This window comes from Orbilia oligospora, assembly GCF_000225545.1.
Source record: "Orbilia oligospora ATCC 24927 unplaced genomic scaffold scaffold00210, whole genome shotgun sequence".
In the NCBI taxonomy this organism is placed as follows: domain Eukaryota; kingdom Fungi; phylum Ascomycota; class Orbiliomycetes; order Orbiliales; family Orbiliaceae; genus Orbilia; species Orbilia oligospora.
Window position 1 is genome coordinate 775042 of NW_011645767.1, and position 16893 is coordinate 791934.

Sequence of the window (16893 nt, forward strand, 5' to 3'; positions counted from 1 at the left end):
CCCAAGATTGCCATCTAGAAGGAATACTTTAGAATTCTCCACTTGAAAAGGAGGATAACATACCGTCCGACTATACGCGATTAAATTAACCGCCCACAACTCCAAGCATTATTTTGAGAACGTATACGCTTAGAAATACGGTGGTTCATACCGAAAGATGGCTAACTTTGTAGGAGAGGGTTTCGAGAAGTCGCTTGAGAAGTTCCGACAACGACTTTCCCCGGAACAGAGACAACAGTTCTCGTTCAGCAGCCTCGATGATGTCAGAGCGGAGATGCGGAAACTCCAGGACCAGCTCGGCCCACAGAAGAAGTTACGGAGCTTCAACAAAATGAAAAAGTTTCTGGAAGGTATGAAGCAAGTTGAGCAGTTGGTGCAAATATTTCTCAACACTTCTGATGTTGTGGCATATGTCTGGGTAAGTGAACACTGCTACGGTCGGATTCGGGTCAATCTCAGAACCGTGCACGATCTTTCGATAGGATGCATGAATAAAGCTAGGCTAACTTCGCGATATATACAAAGGGGCCTATCAAGCTAGCGCTGATGGTAGTTTACCCATGAATCTCAGATGACAAGCCAGATTTGGACTAAAATCAAGGATGCTATTAGGTCGCCTCGACTAGAATCGAAACATTAGAGCGTTTACTGGGTGTATACCAAGAAATCGGAGATGTGCTTCATGGTGTTGGGAAATACGACCGACTCTTCAAAAATTATCCCGACTATCGGAGAATTCTAGAAATCTACTTCTACGACATTCTTGAATTTCATCATGAAGTTTTACAGGTATTTGCAAAACCAAGTAGGTTTCGGGCGGCTATTTTCACGTTTTTCTTCAGAGGGTCTAGGCGTTGACATGTTTCGTGGTCATACAAAGACTGGAGAAGGTTTCTGGATTATGCTTGGCCGACTTTCAAAACTAAATTCGAGCCCATTATTGATAGCCTCAAACGGCACCGGGACCTGCTTTCGGACGAAAAGCTCACAGTTATCCTCGAGGAACTTCAAGATTCCCACGCCATTGTAGACAAAATACCCGCTATGCTCCAAGAGATCAACGAGAAACTCAACAAACTTCAGCAAAGCGGGATCACCAAGAAACACGAACTCCAAGAACGTACCCTCAAGCAGAGAGAAACTGTCAGAACAAAACTCCGCTCCCGAAACTACCAGGAGGATCATCGTACAGCGCTGAAAAAACGATCCATATCCTCCTCTGGCAACTGGGTGTTTGATAGTCCCAAATTCGAAAAATGGCTGAACGGTAATTCAGGAAACGATAGCATCCTGTATATTAACGGTATCCCTGGCTCAGGTAAGATCTCAACACATTAAAAAACAATGGAAGCTTTGCTATAAATTCTTACTCTGCGGCGCTTTAGGCAAGACCATCCTCGTTTCAACGATAATAGAATATCTGTTGAATTCTGGACACACTAGGAACGGAACGATCTTGTACTTTTACTTCAAGCATCATGATAATGACAATAAAGGGGCTGGTAAGACGAAGTGTGGGATGCTGTGTGCATTATTGATGCAGCTACTTGACCAAGACGACACATTGTTGGAATATGTTTATCAAAAATGCGCTAGCGTAGTAGATCCAGACGCTATCTCTGAACCCTTCCTCGAGGAAATATTGAAACATTGTTTTAATCGCCAAGGGAAGATATGGATTGTACTTGATGCTCTTGACGAATCTGAGGAGTCTGAATCGATAAGCGCGCACCCAGTAATAGCATGGCTACAGGAAGTGGTCTCGCCCGCTACATTATATGGTTCTCATGTTAGATTTTTGATATCAGGGCAACGGGACGGGTTTATAGAAGCAGCGTTGTCGGTATATCCAGATATCGATCTTGATAGGACTAAACAGCACAAGGCCGACATCACAGACTATGCCTCCTTCCGGGCATCCGAAATCAAATCCCGTTTCGGATTAAATGCGGACGAGGAAACAGATATAGTAGATAAAGTCACAGTGAGTTCCAAAGGTTCGTGAAATTTCCTTAAAAAAAACCCAACTTTGTGCTGTCGGCGGTGGGATCTCGTCGCTAACCGTCCCCGCCTCATGCTCAGGGATGTTCTTATATGCCAAGATAGTCTTGGACAATCTCTTCCACCAGCAATCAGTTGCAAAGTTCAGGAAAGAGCTGTCAAATGAAAATTTCCCTCAGGAGCTCAATCAAGCGTAAGAAATCCCCACTTATACTGGGTGTACTGAAAGTTAACAAGACGAACAGTTATGAACGGGTTGCCATTCGCATATTTGACAATGCACACGAGGCGCGAAGGTCATCCGCACTTTGCATCTTGGGTTGGGTAGCAACCTCAGGGCGGCCACTACGCTGGCGGGAGATACAAGCAAAATTCTGTATCAATCCAGTGGATGCAACATGCGATTTCGATGAGAGGATCCTGGACTCGTTTAAATCAATTTGTGGCTCTCTAGTGGATGTGGAACTTTGCGATAACAATAAGAACTCCGAATCTGAACGAATAGTTAGCATAGTACACCCTACGGCCACCAGGTATATTGTCACTCTACAAGTTTTGAAACCATTAGCATAAAATCTATAAATAGCTAACTTTATAGAAGATACTTACAAGAAAGCAATCGAATTCGATTATTTGAAGAACATGCAAATGCCGCCATCTACTTTTCACAATACCTAACATCGACCCCATTCCAACAAAAAATGGGCGAAAACAGAGTCTATGAGCTAGCTCTAGACGGTTATTACGCCCTACAAGACTATGCTTGCGCATTTTGGCACCATCACATAAGCTTAGCTCTTAGCCCATTATCTAACATTTCGCCTAACCTCGAAACTGCGGTTATTCACGGCGCAAAACTGTTAATACGTATATCGCAACCAAAAGCTCGGTCGGACAGCTCTTTCGAGTGTGAAAATTTGAACGATCATACGAAAGAGTATATCCTATCGATTTTGGAGGAACCATACGCCCTTGGATCTGAAGGATCTGCTCTCTCAGAGCAGATCAAAAATGTCCGAAACCAAATCGAATCAATCAACTATAGTGAAGTAGACGGACGTCAACTCAAAGTCTTCAATGAGCTCCACGGATGCATACGCTTTAAATGTCCAAAAATCAGATGCGCCTTATTCTCCTCTGGTTTCAGTAGCAAAGAGCAACAGAGTCATCATATCCGGGAGCATGATAGGCCATTCAAGTGTTCTAAGCCGGAGTGCTTTGCCCGGATCACCGGTTTTTCCTCTTTGCCGTCACTGAATGAACATATAAAGCGTCTACATAGCAGCGATCCGCCGGTCCTCTTTCCCAAGGGAAAGGATGCCGGAAGCTCCACCATACACAATGCCGCAGCCCGAGGCGACCTGAATGACGTGATTGCACTTCATGAGGCTGGAGCATCTCTGCATTTTGTAGAACAAAAGAAAGATGGGCTTGCCCCCATAGTCCTTGCGGTAAAGAAAGGCCATATGAATGTGTGCGAGTATATTATGAAACGAAGTATGCCTCCTATAAATCCCTGGGGTCCCATTTTCCCAAAATCAGGGAGTGTTTCCGACTACTACATAGGTGATTCGCCAATCGAAGAAGCAGTCAAAAACGATGACCTCCAGCTATTTGACTTGCTAAGATATCTCTCACCCTCCACGCCTTCAACCCATGCAATTGGATCAACAATTTGTATGGCTATTGGTTATGGTTCCGAAAAAATATTTGCCAGAATTTTTGAGGAGGTCGAGTATTGTACGGCCATTCTAAATAGGTTCAAAGATAGCCGGACTCCTGGGAACCGTTGGGAAACCCTTTGTAAGATCTGTTCGACGGCTTCGAGATTACAATCCAATTTTTTGGAAAAGCAGAAACTATTCCTCGGGAAATTCCTAGCAAAGCTGATGCCTGCGCTTTATGAGCTTAAAGATCTGGCTGCCCTTTCCCCACAAGAAATGAGCGACATAAACGAGGCTCTGGTGTTTTTATACGCTGGAAACTCATCATCATTACTCTCAGTTGCCCTGAGTATGAGGGCATATGCTGTTGCAGAATTTTCACTCGATCTGAGAGAAACGATAGAGTCGAAAAGCTCTTTTAAAGTTCTTTTAGGAGTGGCTTTACTCGGTAAGCTAGCAGGCAATAAGGGGGAGAGAAGGGAACCAATGAAACTTTGTATAAGGCAGTTAATGTTGCGTCTGATCTCAGCAGTTGGGCCAGAACGGATTCAAGACGCTTGGTCAAGAGGGATTCATAGTCCGCCTCTCAGAGAAGCCGCCTGGGCTAATAACGTCGCTTGCTTGGAAGCCTTAATCCCTTTCATTCATGACCTGGATGAAGATGAAAAGAACGAAGGAACTATACTAGATATCGCGGCTGAGGCTAACCGCAGGGAAATGGTCAAGCTACTGATTGAAAGCGGCCGGGTTGATCTCAAGCAAAAAAACCGGAAATCACAACCTATTTTGGAATCAAGGAATGGAAAGTGGTTTTTGTGTGTGGATGCTATATCTGCTAGGGAGCGCAGAAAATTAACGCCGGGGGATCTTGAGCCGATATGCGATGATACCAGGAATGCCGTTGTAGGAAGCCCAACTGATTTCTTGTTCAAGAGAAAGTCTACAACGAGTTGAAACTTGATTAAATAAGAGTTGAGCCTGATACAAGCAGTAAGATTTCGTACCAAAGATATTTAAAGTAGCTCACCTATTGCCATTTGTTGATTCCTTCCAGGTCTGGGTACCAGACAAGTTGATCCGTGTTCCACTAAATACCTCTGGACAATATACATCATAAACACTTACGTATACGTGGCTACATAACATGTATAATACGCTAGCTAAATGAAAATTTGTACAATTTAAAATAAGGATAAAGATTACAGATACAATGATAATAATTTTAACATTACTAGTATACTTTTATAAAGGATATATGGAAGTAGTAGATCTCAAAGTTTATGGGTTAAATAGCTACCCTCAAATGTTTGAGTCTAGACCCCAGGTCCCAATTACTCGGCTATGACAATTATATTTATTAAGTTTCAAGTCCAAGCCGCCGACTTTGCCCATATATATATGCGTGGCTTGATTTATACCGATCAACTAGTCTCGTGGGTACTTTAACTATGAACTAGACTACGACACTACCTAATATGATAATATACATGTAAATGCTTATATAAGATAAAATTCAGAGCTCCCCTTCCCAATCGAGTTCGCTCAAACTTGCCCGGGCGAGAATATCGTTTGAAGAGAAAGCTCACATGCGCGCAGTGATGGCTTAATCCTGTTCCGAATTCCAGCCAATATTGGTAGCTATTCTATACTTAAGGGTTATTGCGAATATATTAATAGGGGGGTTTATCGTCGACGTTAGCGTCGATATGCATATACACAGTATATACGTATAGGTACATACATGTACATCAATCCTTCACGCAGGTCCTCATATACCTTGCCATAATCTTGATTTCTCTTAATATTGATCACATGAATTTCCATGGATTAAATGCTGCCTTACTGCACCAACTTATTGACAGTAAATACAATATATGTTCATGAATAATGATCAATTGTAATATAATTAAATGTTAGTTGCAAACTTCAAGGTGGCAATTAAATAGGCTTGGCACTATCATTCGATTGGTGTGTCATAAAAAGCTAGCCAATAAAATGACATGTGGGCGGGAAATGGTCAACGCCATGCGACCCACAAAACAAATCACCAGATACTCACGAGCTCACGCATTAATCATTGCTCCAGCGAGGATCTACGAGGCTGGAGAATTTGGCGAAAAGGTTAAATAGATGACACAGCAACTGGCTCCCGAGTATCATGCCTGACGGTCAAACTTCCAGAAAACCATGAACTGGCGGAATTAAATCTCTTTAGTCATTAACCCATATACTCCGAGCAATAGTTGTAACGCTATGCAGGCTTTTATACTAGCCTTCCAGATGTTATGTTTATCTTGGATTCTTCTGTTCTGGCCCTTTGCCTTAGGGCAGCTCGAAGAAGGACAAATCCCACAATGCGCGGTGAGTCTTTTTTCAGTTCTATAAGTTAAGTCCTACAATGCAAAGCTGGGATTAAGCAACCTGGATATATATATCTTTATGTACCCCTCGAATCTTGCACATTCAAGTCTATCAATTTCTCCTATCATGAGTCTAGGCCCTTTTTAATTAAATGTTTGACTACTCGGCAGGTTCTGTAAGTGTAGTCCGGATCTCCGCATATATATTTGATTGAGGTACTATACAAGCTATGAATAAATCGAAAAGTATCTAGATTGATGGCAGTTTATATGATTTCCTTTATATAAGTTTAAATTTAAGCTAATATCCGGCCATGCAGTCAACCTGTACATATGGCGCCTTCTACAGTCCAGACTATTGATATAACATGACCACGCCCCCCAGAGAGGGCCCTTTGCCCGTATACGTATACTTCATGGAGATAGGCCTGACGGCTCAAAGTACCGAAAATGCATTTTTTCCTCGGTATTCGAATAAGAACTGTCCCTCTCCAATCTTATTAACCAATATTGGCCAATAGAAAAGGCTAAACGCAAGCCAGGGAATTTCAGCCTTATAGACATCCGAGACGAAGATCCTGAAGATATCTTGCTATTTTTTTGGTATCTTCATTAACCTCGGTGCTGATGCTGCATTCTTCCTCCTTCTATCATTAATCTTGGCCACAGTTTTACTTTCTTGATGGCCAGACAGTTGTGAACTTGAATGTAGGAGAGAGGAAACTGATATAGAACTTATTGCAGTCTTTTGTTTCTTGTTTAAGTAGTATCTTTTCTTTTCAATTCTTCGCTTCTTTTTTGTTAGGTCGTTCTTGTCAACCCTGCAAGATCTTTAAAAACGAAAACGGGAATATATCGTCAAGCCAAAATTAATTGAAACTAAAGGAGGAGGAACTACGTTATATGGAGAGTAAACCCTTGGTGAAGCTGCCGGCTAATAGCCCATAGCGTTTATTTATACTATCTGAATGGAAGACTAGTATGAATAAGGATGGGTTGAAAGGTAAAGATGAGCACGACTTATCATCTATTGGTACTTAGGTGGTCTATATGAGCTTCCCCTATTCTTGGAAATCTTTTGTTGGTTCTCTGAATTTCCTCCTGAGAGTAAACCGGAAAGTTTAAGTTGTTACGTACGTGTAATGATCCTTAAGATTTTATCTGTCGTATCTTTTCTTTCTCGAAACCGGAAGAGCGCAACGGTTGAAAGCGGACCTCTAGGGTCTAAGAAAACCGAAGATGTCATCATATAGTTTGCAGATGGTGACTTGCAACATAACATAGTACTAAAAAGCTCAAAGGCTGAATGAAACTGTTGATTTGTAGGGGCCTCGATTCAATGATATCCAGAGCCTACTATATTATATTATATATCAACCCGGCTATTATATCGGCTTTGCCAACACATAGGTCATATTTTCTCGCTAGAGCAGCCTATCCGCTCCGAGAGTCGGGGAATGCAGAGGACGGGTATTCCTACTTTGCTTTGAAAAAGTAAGCTGTTTGCTCAAGGGTTTTATTGGCTAAGAAAAAGTCTACTTTTCTTTGAAGGGGTTTGATTGGCTGAAAAAAAGTCTACTTTTTTGAGGTGGAAGGTATTGACGAAGTTGTCTGAGGTGGTTGAAGGCAATTGGTGGATAGCTTATCAGGGGAGGGAAAGCCGCCTGCAACAACAGAAATCGACTCCTCCATGACATGCATGTACATGTTCCAAGATGGGACCATCCCAACCTAGGTGTTTGTACGAAAAGTTATAAATATCATCGTACTCCCCTACCTATGCTGACTTTATTTTTTATAACACAACAAATATCGCAATTCCAACTCTGGTTTTAGCACTACCTAAGATTTTCTTTGCATAGCTATAATACTATTATAGTTAGTACTAGCCTTCATACTCTAAATAGTAATGCTACAGCCTAAGTATTATAGCAATGGAGTATAACATTGTCCAATCCCAAGCTGCCAAGCCCGCGCGGGCCTACTGCAAACGCAAAGACATAGAAGTCCACAAAGAATTTATTCTGCAAAAACATGAGGCCGGAGAAAAACAGGAAGCTATTCTTGCAGCGTTGAAGGAAGAGAAGGGATTTGATATAAAGTATATTGATATCTTGGTATACATCCTCCCAGTCTACTTGAACGGGACTAATTGATCGTTATAGGCCATATAATTTGAAAAGGATCCTTGGGATATGGGGCGTATCGCATAAAAATTTGACGAAAAAGAGAAGGCTTCATATTCGCCGAGCTATCGACGAACGGCGTCGAACTAATAACTCTGATCTTCGAGTTAAGTTTGGAAGGTCCAATAGAATGTTGAAAGATGAAGAGATTGAAGAGATAATGAGTCTTCAATCAGACTACTTCGAAGGTTTGCGCCACTTTTATTGATGAGCATGATATCACTATTTATAATTTATTTGATGACAAGAACTTTTCACGCTTAGATGTGATCCCCAGCCCCGGCGACATCGAATTTTCTAGTCCACTACCAAGTGCGAACAGTATAGAGGAAGAAGAAGAAGAAGAAGAAGAAAGAAATCCTACTACTGGGACATCCCCCACTAGCGAGAGCCCCGACACCGATATCGGGAATATCCAAGCTGAAGGCATTGAAAATGACCAGAATGGAGCTGCCATCGATAACGACGTACGCGGCGATGAGGAGGAGGCGTCTCCATTTGACCAAACTGGCCACATGCACAAGTCCGTCGAGGGAGTGATAAATCGATCCGAGGAGACAAATGAAGACCTTCAGAAAGTCATAATCAACGGTATCAAGGAACTTGGGATTGAGGATAATCAGGAAGATGATTTCTATGACGACGAAGATTTCGAAATTGTTACCGACATCGATGTTCTTGCGGAGACTGAAGATGGGCTATTTCATGGATCTCCTAATATGGTGGCACCAGGTTGGAGCTTGGAACGGCTACGACGATACTCTCGTTTATTCGAGAGTGAGTATTTGGATTGGGTTAATGGTTGGAAGGCTCATTCCGCTTGGATAGTTACACAGGTGGATATGCGCCGGGAGTTGGGTATGTCAGACGAGGAAGCTTCCGAGGATGTGTGGGAGCTATGTGAAAGTGGCGGCGACTTTTTTATACCTTACAAAGTTTGCATGGATATTCTGCGAACAGAAACGAGCCCCCTTACGAATAAACAAGAGAGCGAGAGTAACAAAAGCAATGGGAGGATCATAGTTTCCTCGATTGATAAATTGTTTTCGGATGCATGCGCAGCGGCCGATGACCCTTTCCTGTTTTCGCTCGAATATCAAGCCGACAGAGATTTCCGGCGTTGTGTGGTTCACCTACCCCGGATTATACGGGAATACGGATATCAAAGCTTCTTTACCGCGCTATGCCTCCAGGGAGCCTTCGAGATGCTGGCCAAACCCGGCTTCGATCGTTTCAGGGACAATATCTCGCCCTTCGCGGGGAAATCAATCGAAATATTCGAAACAATCGGAATGGGCTGTGACCGACTGAGCTGGTGTGATCGTTACCACGCACTCTCGGAAAGTGAATGCCCGCAGCGGAACTTATTACTACAGAGGCTACAAGTACGATACGGGAGGGATTACTCTTTCATGATCCGAGTAAATATATGGAAACTTTATTGGATGATACAAAAGGGAGGTCGCCGTACACAAACTCAATACACAGCCATTCAAAAATTGCAGTCGAAAATCTTCGATGGACTTGGGCACGTGGATCTCGACCTGAAGAGTTCTTGGTCTCAATTGGTTTTTGCATCATTGGTTGGTCTCTGCGGGGTGCTTCGCGATGAAGACAACATAATATTGGCAAACATACTTCAGAGACGCATCTCGGGGGCCGACGTCCAACAGATAACGGGGATGGGGACGGTGGCTCAGGATCGGGCTAATGTCTGGGGTGCGAATCTTTCAGCATGTGCACTTGCCTTGGGCCTTGCTTACTCCCGGACCGAGAAGCATACCTTGTCTTTGGAAATGCTAATTCGGGCTTATGGGACATTACCCTTATATCGCTCTTCAGTCCTGGGGGGCGTGGAACTAGCTTTATACTGCCTTTGTCGTGTTGCGGATACACGTGGCCCTGTTTTATACGAGTACCTTAACCCTGTCCTGACCGATGCCTGCAAACGATTCAAGAAGAACATTGCCAATTCAATTTCAATGACCTCTGACTGGCGAAAAATGCTGGCCAAGCACAACGCTCGCCGAAAGTCTCAGCTTCACAAAAATTACATGAATAATATACCAGCTCTTCAATCCTGCAACCGATTCTCAACGCCGGACCTACAGCAATATCTTTACTACCAGGCGTTAGATAGCTGGGCATGTAGCGAAGGAATGCACAATATACTAGGCAATATAGATCTTGGGGGATCTGTTATGGAGTGGGAAGAAACTGGAATGGTTACTGGGATGCAGGTGGATATCATATCCACTGAGGAAGAACTTGAGATGATATCCCAAAGATATCGCGAAGCAGAGGCAGCGGGGTTAGTTGATGAGAACGGCAATCTGATCACATCTTCGTCACAGATGAGTATTCTTTGGTAAAAAAAAGAAAGGCACCCTCTGAGAATATTTCCTTTGTTCAGGTTTCGAAATTTCTCTCGTCTGCAGTTCATTGCGGGTATACGCGGTGGCATTCTGGGGGGATATCTTCCCGAACTACAAAATCAGCTTTTATATACTATCACGATTTTCTAACACTAACTAAAAAAAATATACATATCTTAAATTCAATATTTTATACCAGGAAATATACAAAGTGCGTGCAATTTATTTTTATTTATAAACTGATCTTTTGAAAAATCTCCAAGTTGCACATAATAGTTTGGACTCGATGAGTTTGATTATTATGCGAAACTTTCAGATCTTTTAAAATATTAGTTTTTATTTAATATTATTTTTTTTACATTTTGCATATTTTCTTTTATGGATAATATTGAATTTAACATAGGTATCATTTTTTTTTTTTATGGTTGGAAAGTTCTGATAGTATATAAAAGCTGATTTTATGGTTCGGAAAGCTTTCTTCCAGACTGCCATTATATGACTCAGACTCAAGTGAAGGTAGGGTCTAGTTTATGAGACAATATTTTTATTATGGCATGAAAATATAAGTGTATATACTTATAAACTTCAGATTCCTTGGCTCGATTGCGGTTTGAACTTGTCTTCTTCCTTGCACCTGTATATGTTATAGATGTTATTCTTCCTGATAGCGAAATATTAAATATCGACAATCTTCGAGGGAGTGAGGAACATAATTGGCCACTTAATAGCTTTAGTATATACCTCGTCTTTACGAATGCCTATCTCTGTTAACATTTTGAATCGCTATATAGATCTGGGGAAAGATCATGGTTAAAAAAGCATTACGGAAACGAATTGTAATTTTTTGCTGCCCAAGGTTTAGGTATATACAAAGAAGAGGATTAGGCAGAAGGAAGAAGAATCCTAAGCGGTATTAGGAAGCAAATTCAAGATGAGAGGAAGGAAAGGAAACTGGTTCAGAGTGGGCCACTGTAATTGGGATTGCGAGTCCAGAACGCAAAGGAGCTCCGAACCAATCAAATGGATGGGGTAACTGGATGAAAGGTATTGCGGATTAACTCTACCTAAGAAGCGTCAATCTACATGGGAGGCGGGGCAAACCGCGTTTTCGTCTGCTCTTTCGCTTTCGGTTGCTTCGTTCGAGCCTAGCGGGGGTGAAACGTAGAGTGCTGGAGGAAGCGGGGTTTCTGACTTGATCGATATCTCAGTGCTGACCCATGACCGCCGGATTTTGATCTGTGATGGTGAACCGAAAGATGACAGGCCAGAAGATATTAAATGGGCGAATTCTCTCGCCTCATCCGACGCAAAAGTCGAAAAGGACAGATCGATTTCTTGACCATACTTGGAACGGTTAAGATGGTACCGCGCATTCTGGCCATGCCAATGCAAAGCTCTTTTGAGCGGGGTGATGTCGCTTTGGGTCGAAAACTTGACTTGACGTCGGTCGAGGTCCCTCCATCTGATTGGAGGCGGTACCTCTTCACCTTCGCATCCCCGGGCACTCTGCTGCGCCGGGTAAATTCTGGCGTTCAGGAGCCTTGAGCTGAAGACTCTCAAAATAAATATTTCTTTCCCGATGTCGTTTTTGCTCGGTGTGATAGTGATGCGGAAGGCATCAAATAGTTTTTCAACGCTAGCATGCAATAGTAGGCCGTTGCCCACATCCATTGGGCTACGGAGGCCAATCAAACTAGCTATCCCATTTTCGGAAGCTGGACAGATGTGTGAGGCTTTCAGCCTTTTGGAAGGAAAATAAATTCCTGTTAATTGGTATCGATATCTTTTATCCGCGTCTGGAACATTGGGATTGTTAGGGTGGTCAAGGCCGTAGTGGGAAATTATTGCTGCTCGGAATGCTTTTTGCTCATCAGAATCTCTGCCGCCACCCCTCCCCCGGATGACGGATGCGCTCGATAGCCTCTCCAGCTGATGGTACATAGTCATCAGGTTTGATCTTTCGTTGGGAACAGCCAGGGGAGAGTTCTCAGCACCCACAAAGAACTCAACATCCATAGGATCCCATGGGTATAGCAACTGACGGAGGGTGAAATTAGACCCGAAAAGACACGCAGCCCTTGGATAACCAATTCGTGAGTCTCTTCGGATTGTAGATTTTGGTTGAATGTTCAAGATGAGCTCCTTGGCCTTCTCCCACTCGCATTTTGCTAGGTCCTTCAATCTTGGGTCATTCTGTTTGCAACCATATGGCAAAATTATTACTCCCAGGTCTTCAGTACTATCCAAAGCCATGTGGGCTGCTATCATTTCTTTGAGGTCGTAAATTGTAGTAGAATTAGAAAACGGAACTTTCATGATGAAAAGCCTCGAGTTCTTGACGTATGTAACTGTAACACATCCTTCTAGCTCTCGTCGGATATCGCGGCCTGACGCTACTTTCGACAGGACTTTTCGCAATCTCAAATTCCAAGACATATTTTTCGTTCTTTTCTAGTGGTTTTCAGGTATACTCGCAAGTCCAAATTTCGAGTTTCGGGCTAAGTTACTAGGAATTGTATAATAAGATAGGTTATTGGGGAGATTTCGGTATTAACAAGAGATGTTGATATGTTAATCTGGTCGTAAGAAGCTGTTGTGGATACTATAACTTCGAAAATGTAGTTCTTGTTTTACATTATGGAATCGATCAAACATTAAATTTCGAAATGTCGAGCCATCGATATTCTAAATTTACGCTGATCTAATAATATCTAGCGTGGCGTTTGCATTTTCACACAGATCGTCTAAGATCGGGAGACGGAAATCGGGATATGCCCGACTGCAAAGGAGGAGTCTTATCAAACTTGGGTAACTTGAAGGGGGCTGGTGTGGTCCAAAAATGTGTTATTTTACCAAGACTTTCTAAAAATTGCTAATCAGAGCAAATATTAAAATCGATTACACAACAACCCAGCTGCCGGCATGTTAGCTAGTGAACCGCCTACTATCTAGTAAACTGTTTACCTATTTAGCTGCTAGCACACCAGCTAATGAACTGCTTATTTACCCAACTGCCTAGGTACATACTAGCTAATAAGCTACCTGCTAGTGAGTTGCCTGCTAGTAAGTTTAGGTAGTTAGTAAACCATCTATTATTTAGTAAATTGTCTACCTACCCAGCTATCAGTATACCAATTGGTGAATTGTCTACTTACTTAACTGTTGGCATATCAACTGGTGAACTGTTTATTAGCTAGTGGGCCGCTTATTTAGTTATTGTTGTTTATTAGTTAGGTAGGTAGTTTATTATTTAATTTATTAGTAGGTACACTGGTAGTTGGATAAGTAGACGGTTTACTAAATAGTAAGCAGTTTATTAGCCAACAGGTGGTTTACTAATAGGCAGCTTACTAGCTGGGTAGGCAGGTAGTTTACTAACTAGTAGGTGGTTTATTAGTTGGGTAGGTAGGTAGCTTATTAACTAACAGGTGGTTTATTAGGTAACGAGCAGTTTACTAGCAGGCAGCTTATTGGCAGGCAGCTCATTAGTTAGCACGTGGGCAGTTGGGTAGGTAAGCAGTTTATTAACTGGCACGCCAACAGTTAGGTAGGCAGGTGATTTATTAGATAGCAGGCGGTTCACTAACTGGCACATTGGCAGATGGGTAGGTAGGCAGTTCACTAACTAGCATGCTAGTAGTTGGGTAGGTAGGCAGTTTATTAGCTGGCATGTTAGTCGTTGGGTAGGTAGGTGGCTCACTTGCTGGTAGGTAGCGTACTAGTAGGTGCGCCGGTAGTTGGGTAGATACGCTGGTAATTAGGTGGGCAGGTTTAAAATCAAAAAGTATTATAATAATGTAGAGAACTGTAATAATATTATTATAACTTAGAATTATAATATAAAGATCTGGTAGTCGGGTTTAAGTGCCGCTGCAGGCGGCCTATAAGTAGATATCGCGTGGACATATTTTTATACCAGGTTTGAGTGTATTCAGACGCTAATCATTTATTTTCAATTGAGGTGTTTCAAGCGGGATGGTATCTCTAGGCGTCTCCTTGTGTTACAGCCCCAGTGCGGAGCATAGGTCTTCACGATCTGGCAGTTGTGTGTTGTGGTCATTGGAATCCGTTACGAAGGCTGCTTGAATTTTTCCGGTCCGTCATGAACCACTTCACCGCAAATTAAACTCTGAACGTCGGACAGATCTCCTCTATACTCTCGCAATGGCCCAAAGGTTAGGCTGGAAGCAAGGGCTCTTACTGCCTGAAAGCAATGTTTCTAAGTCAGCTGCCGAACACCAGTTCCACCTATCCATCTTATCGCGGTGTGGGCGACGCGACGATAAGGCCCCAGCAACTGGGTGATCAACAACCCTGCCATAGCGCAAGTGCGTGCCGTTCCAAAAGCTCCAAAAGATAATTTAAAAGCTTAAAACCTATCAAATATGTACCTGGGTGGATTCGTCTATTGATAAATCTCAAAGCGGATTTGTACCACAGTTCTAGTAAGTAGGTTCCTCAGATGTAGCACTTTGTAGAAATCTCTATCAATCTTCTGTGAAGGCGTTTCTGAAAGGAATCATAAAATACTACGCTAATAGTATAACAATCAGTGGAAAGACAAGGTAATGGGACTTTAGCGGCTTCTGTGATTATGAGTTGTAGGGAGATGATGTTTAGGTTGTTGTAATTGAAGCCACTTATGACACTTTGTCCGGCTCCGAGACTAAGTTTGCCGCAAATAAAGATATGGATTTCATCTTCGAAAAGTTTAATTAAAGGCTGCGAGAATGCATTGGGTCTTGAAATATTTATCGACTGCCAGGGCTTTCGCTATGACCCGGGTTGTGTTGTGTGTGTCATTTTAGATGCCGGTCCAAAAACGGGATTTAGCCATTCTGGGAATCTTTGATTTTTCCTTCAAAGTTTTTCGAAATTTTCCACCAAATGTGTGTCCTTTGCAGCAGCTGGTAGATCTAGAAATGGGCTTCGTTTGGCTAAACTGAAGGCCTCAAGTACAATACCCGTATTCTCGATCGATGTTATTATTGGGATTATGCTATTCTTGCTCGCAGCCTAGCTATAGTACACATATCGAGTTCCACTTAGCATGAGCACTAGCTATTGCCGCGGTGCTGGTCCGTCTGTCTTGTAGAGATTTTGATGGTATATCAATCACAACTTGAAGGTCGGTAACAACAATTGGCCTACTGGCCCAATGGGTAAGCAATATCATCATATTCCATCAGATTGAAACATTCACTAACAAACTCACAGCAAGGCGTCTGACTACGATTCAATTCGATATCAGGAGATTGCAGGTTCGATCCCTGCGTAGGTCACTACATTTTTTTTTTTCGATTCGGTAGCTTTTGCATTTCATTGCATCGGCATCGGTTGCGAGACACACCTACAACGCGAGACACCACACCTAATTTTTGTATGGCGGGATGAGTACTTGGCACGGCAGGAAAGAGAATAAAACCCCCCAAAACAAATAGCAACGAGACGATGGCTACACAAATAAGTATAGTATGCATGGATTCATAATAATCTCGGAATGCCTCTACGGGTTTCGTATACATTTTTTGATCTAACTAGCTCTTGCCGTTGTCCTGTATGTGTAAAGGTTAATGTTGGAGTGATTTCATACAATCCTCGCACATTAATTTTGGTGCAGCTCATGCGAACATTACTCCAAGGTAAAATAACAGCGAAAGTTTGATATCGCCTAGTCTTCATGTTTGATATTAAGAGATAACCAAAATATCTCTCAAGGTATTGTATATACTTAATATAATAATACCCCCGAGTTCTATTATTCTGAAGGAGAAATCAATTCTAGTTTACGAGATAATTGAGTAAAGGTCTTCTCTAACTATACGGGATAATATGTCATTCTCGCGTATGCATTTGGCGTCTATACAACAAACATCTCCGAATCTCCCCCAATGGCGACGGAAACATCAAGAGATAAAAAATAAAAAAACAATAAAAGAATATTTTCCCAAGAGGAAAACTAAAAAAAGAATTGGTGATGACCTACGCAGGGATCGAACCTGCAATCTCCTGATATCGAATTGAATCGTAGTCAGACGCCTTGCTATAAGAGATGTTAGTGAAATTCATGTCTTTGATGTGGAAGAATTTTCTTACCCATTGGGCCAGTAGGCCTACTGTTATTGAAACGCCGGTTAGGTTAAAGAACCCTTAGCGGAATTTAGTTTGAGACAGCCAAATCCTTGCCTGTTATTTATTCCATAATGTATATTGCTACATCAGCAACACAAGTGCAAGTGAGTTCTACAGAATTTGTATTGGAAGCAGAGGGTTCGATCCGGGGGGTCTCGTAAACATATCATGTTGA

The 16893-nt window shown here is 42.3% G+C and overlaps 3 protein-coding genes across 3 annotated transcripts; 2 read left to right on the top strand and 1 right to left on the bottom strand.

Annotated features, from left to right (window-relative positions):
- Positions 1-157: 157 nt before the first annotated feature.
- Positions 158-4619, top strand: AOL_s00210g219 (uncharacterized protein; the record flags this gene model as incomplete). Its single annotated transcript, XM_011129021.1, has 7 exons — positions 158-418; positions 613-805; positions 881-1318; positions 1386-1997; positions 2083-2194; positions 2247-2534; positions 2600-4619. The coding sequence occupies 7 exons, from the start codon at positions 158-160 to the stop codon at positions 4617-4619; spliced, it is 3924 nt and encodes a 1307-aa protein (XP_011127323.1).
- Positions 4620-7959: 3340 nt separating this feature from the next.
- Positions 7960-10583, top strand: AOL_s00210g220 (uncharacterized protein; the record flags this gene model as incomplete). Its single annotated transcript, XM_011129022.1, has 3 exons — positions 7960-8126; positions 8191-8399; positions 8476-10583. 3 exons carry the CDS (start codon positions 7960-7962, stop codon positions 10581-10583), a joined length of 2484 nt encoding a protein of 827 aa, XP_011127324.1.
- Positions 10584-11660: 1077 nt separating this feature from the next.
- On the bottom strand, positions 11661-13022 carry AOL_s00210g221 (uncharacterized protein; the record flags this gene model as incomplete). The annotated part of the gene is made up of 1 exon (XM_011129023.1): positions 11661-13022. The coding sequence occupies one exon, from the start codon at positions 13020-13022 to the stop codon at positions 11661-11663; it is 1362 nt and encodes a 453-aa protein (XP_011127325.1).
- Positions 13023-16893: the final 3871 nt, after the last annotated feature.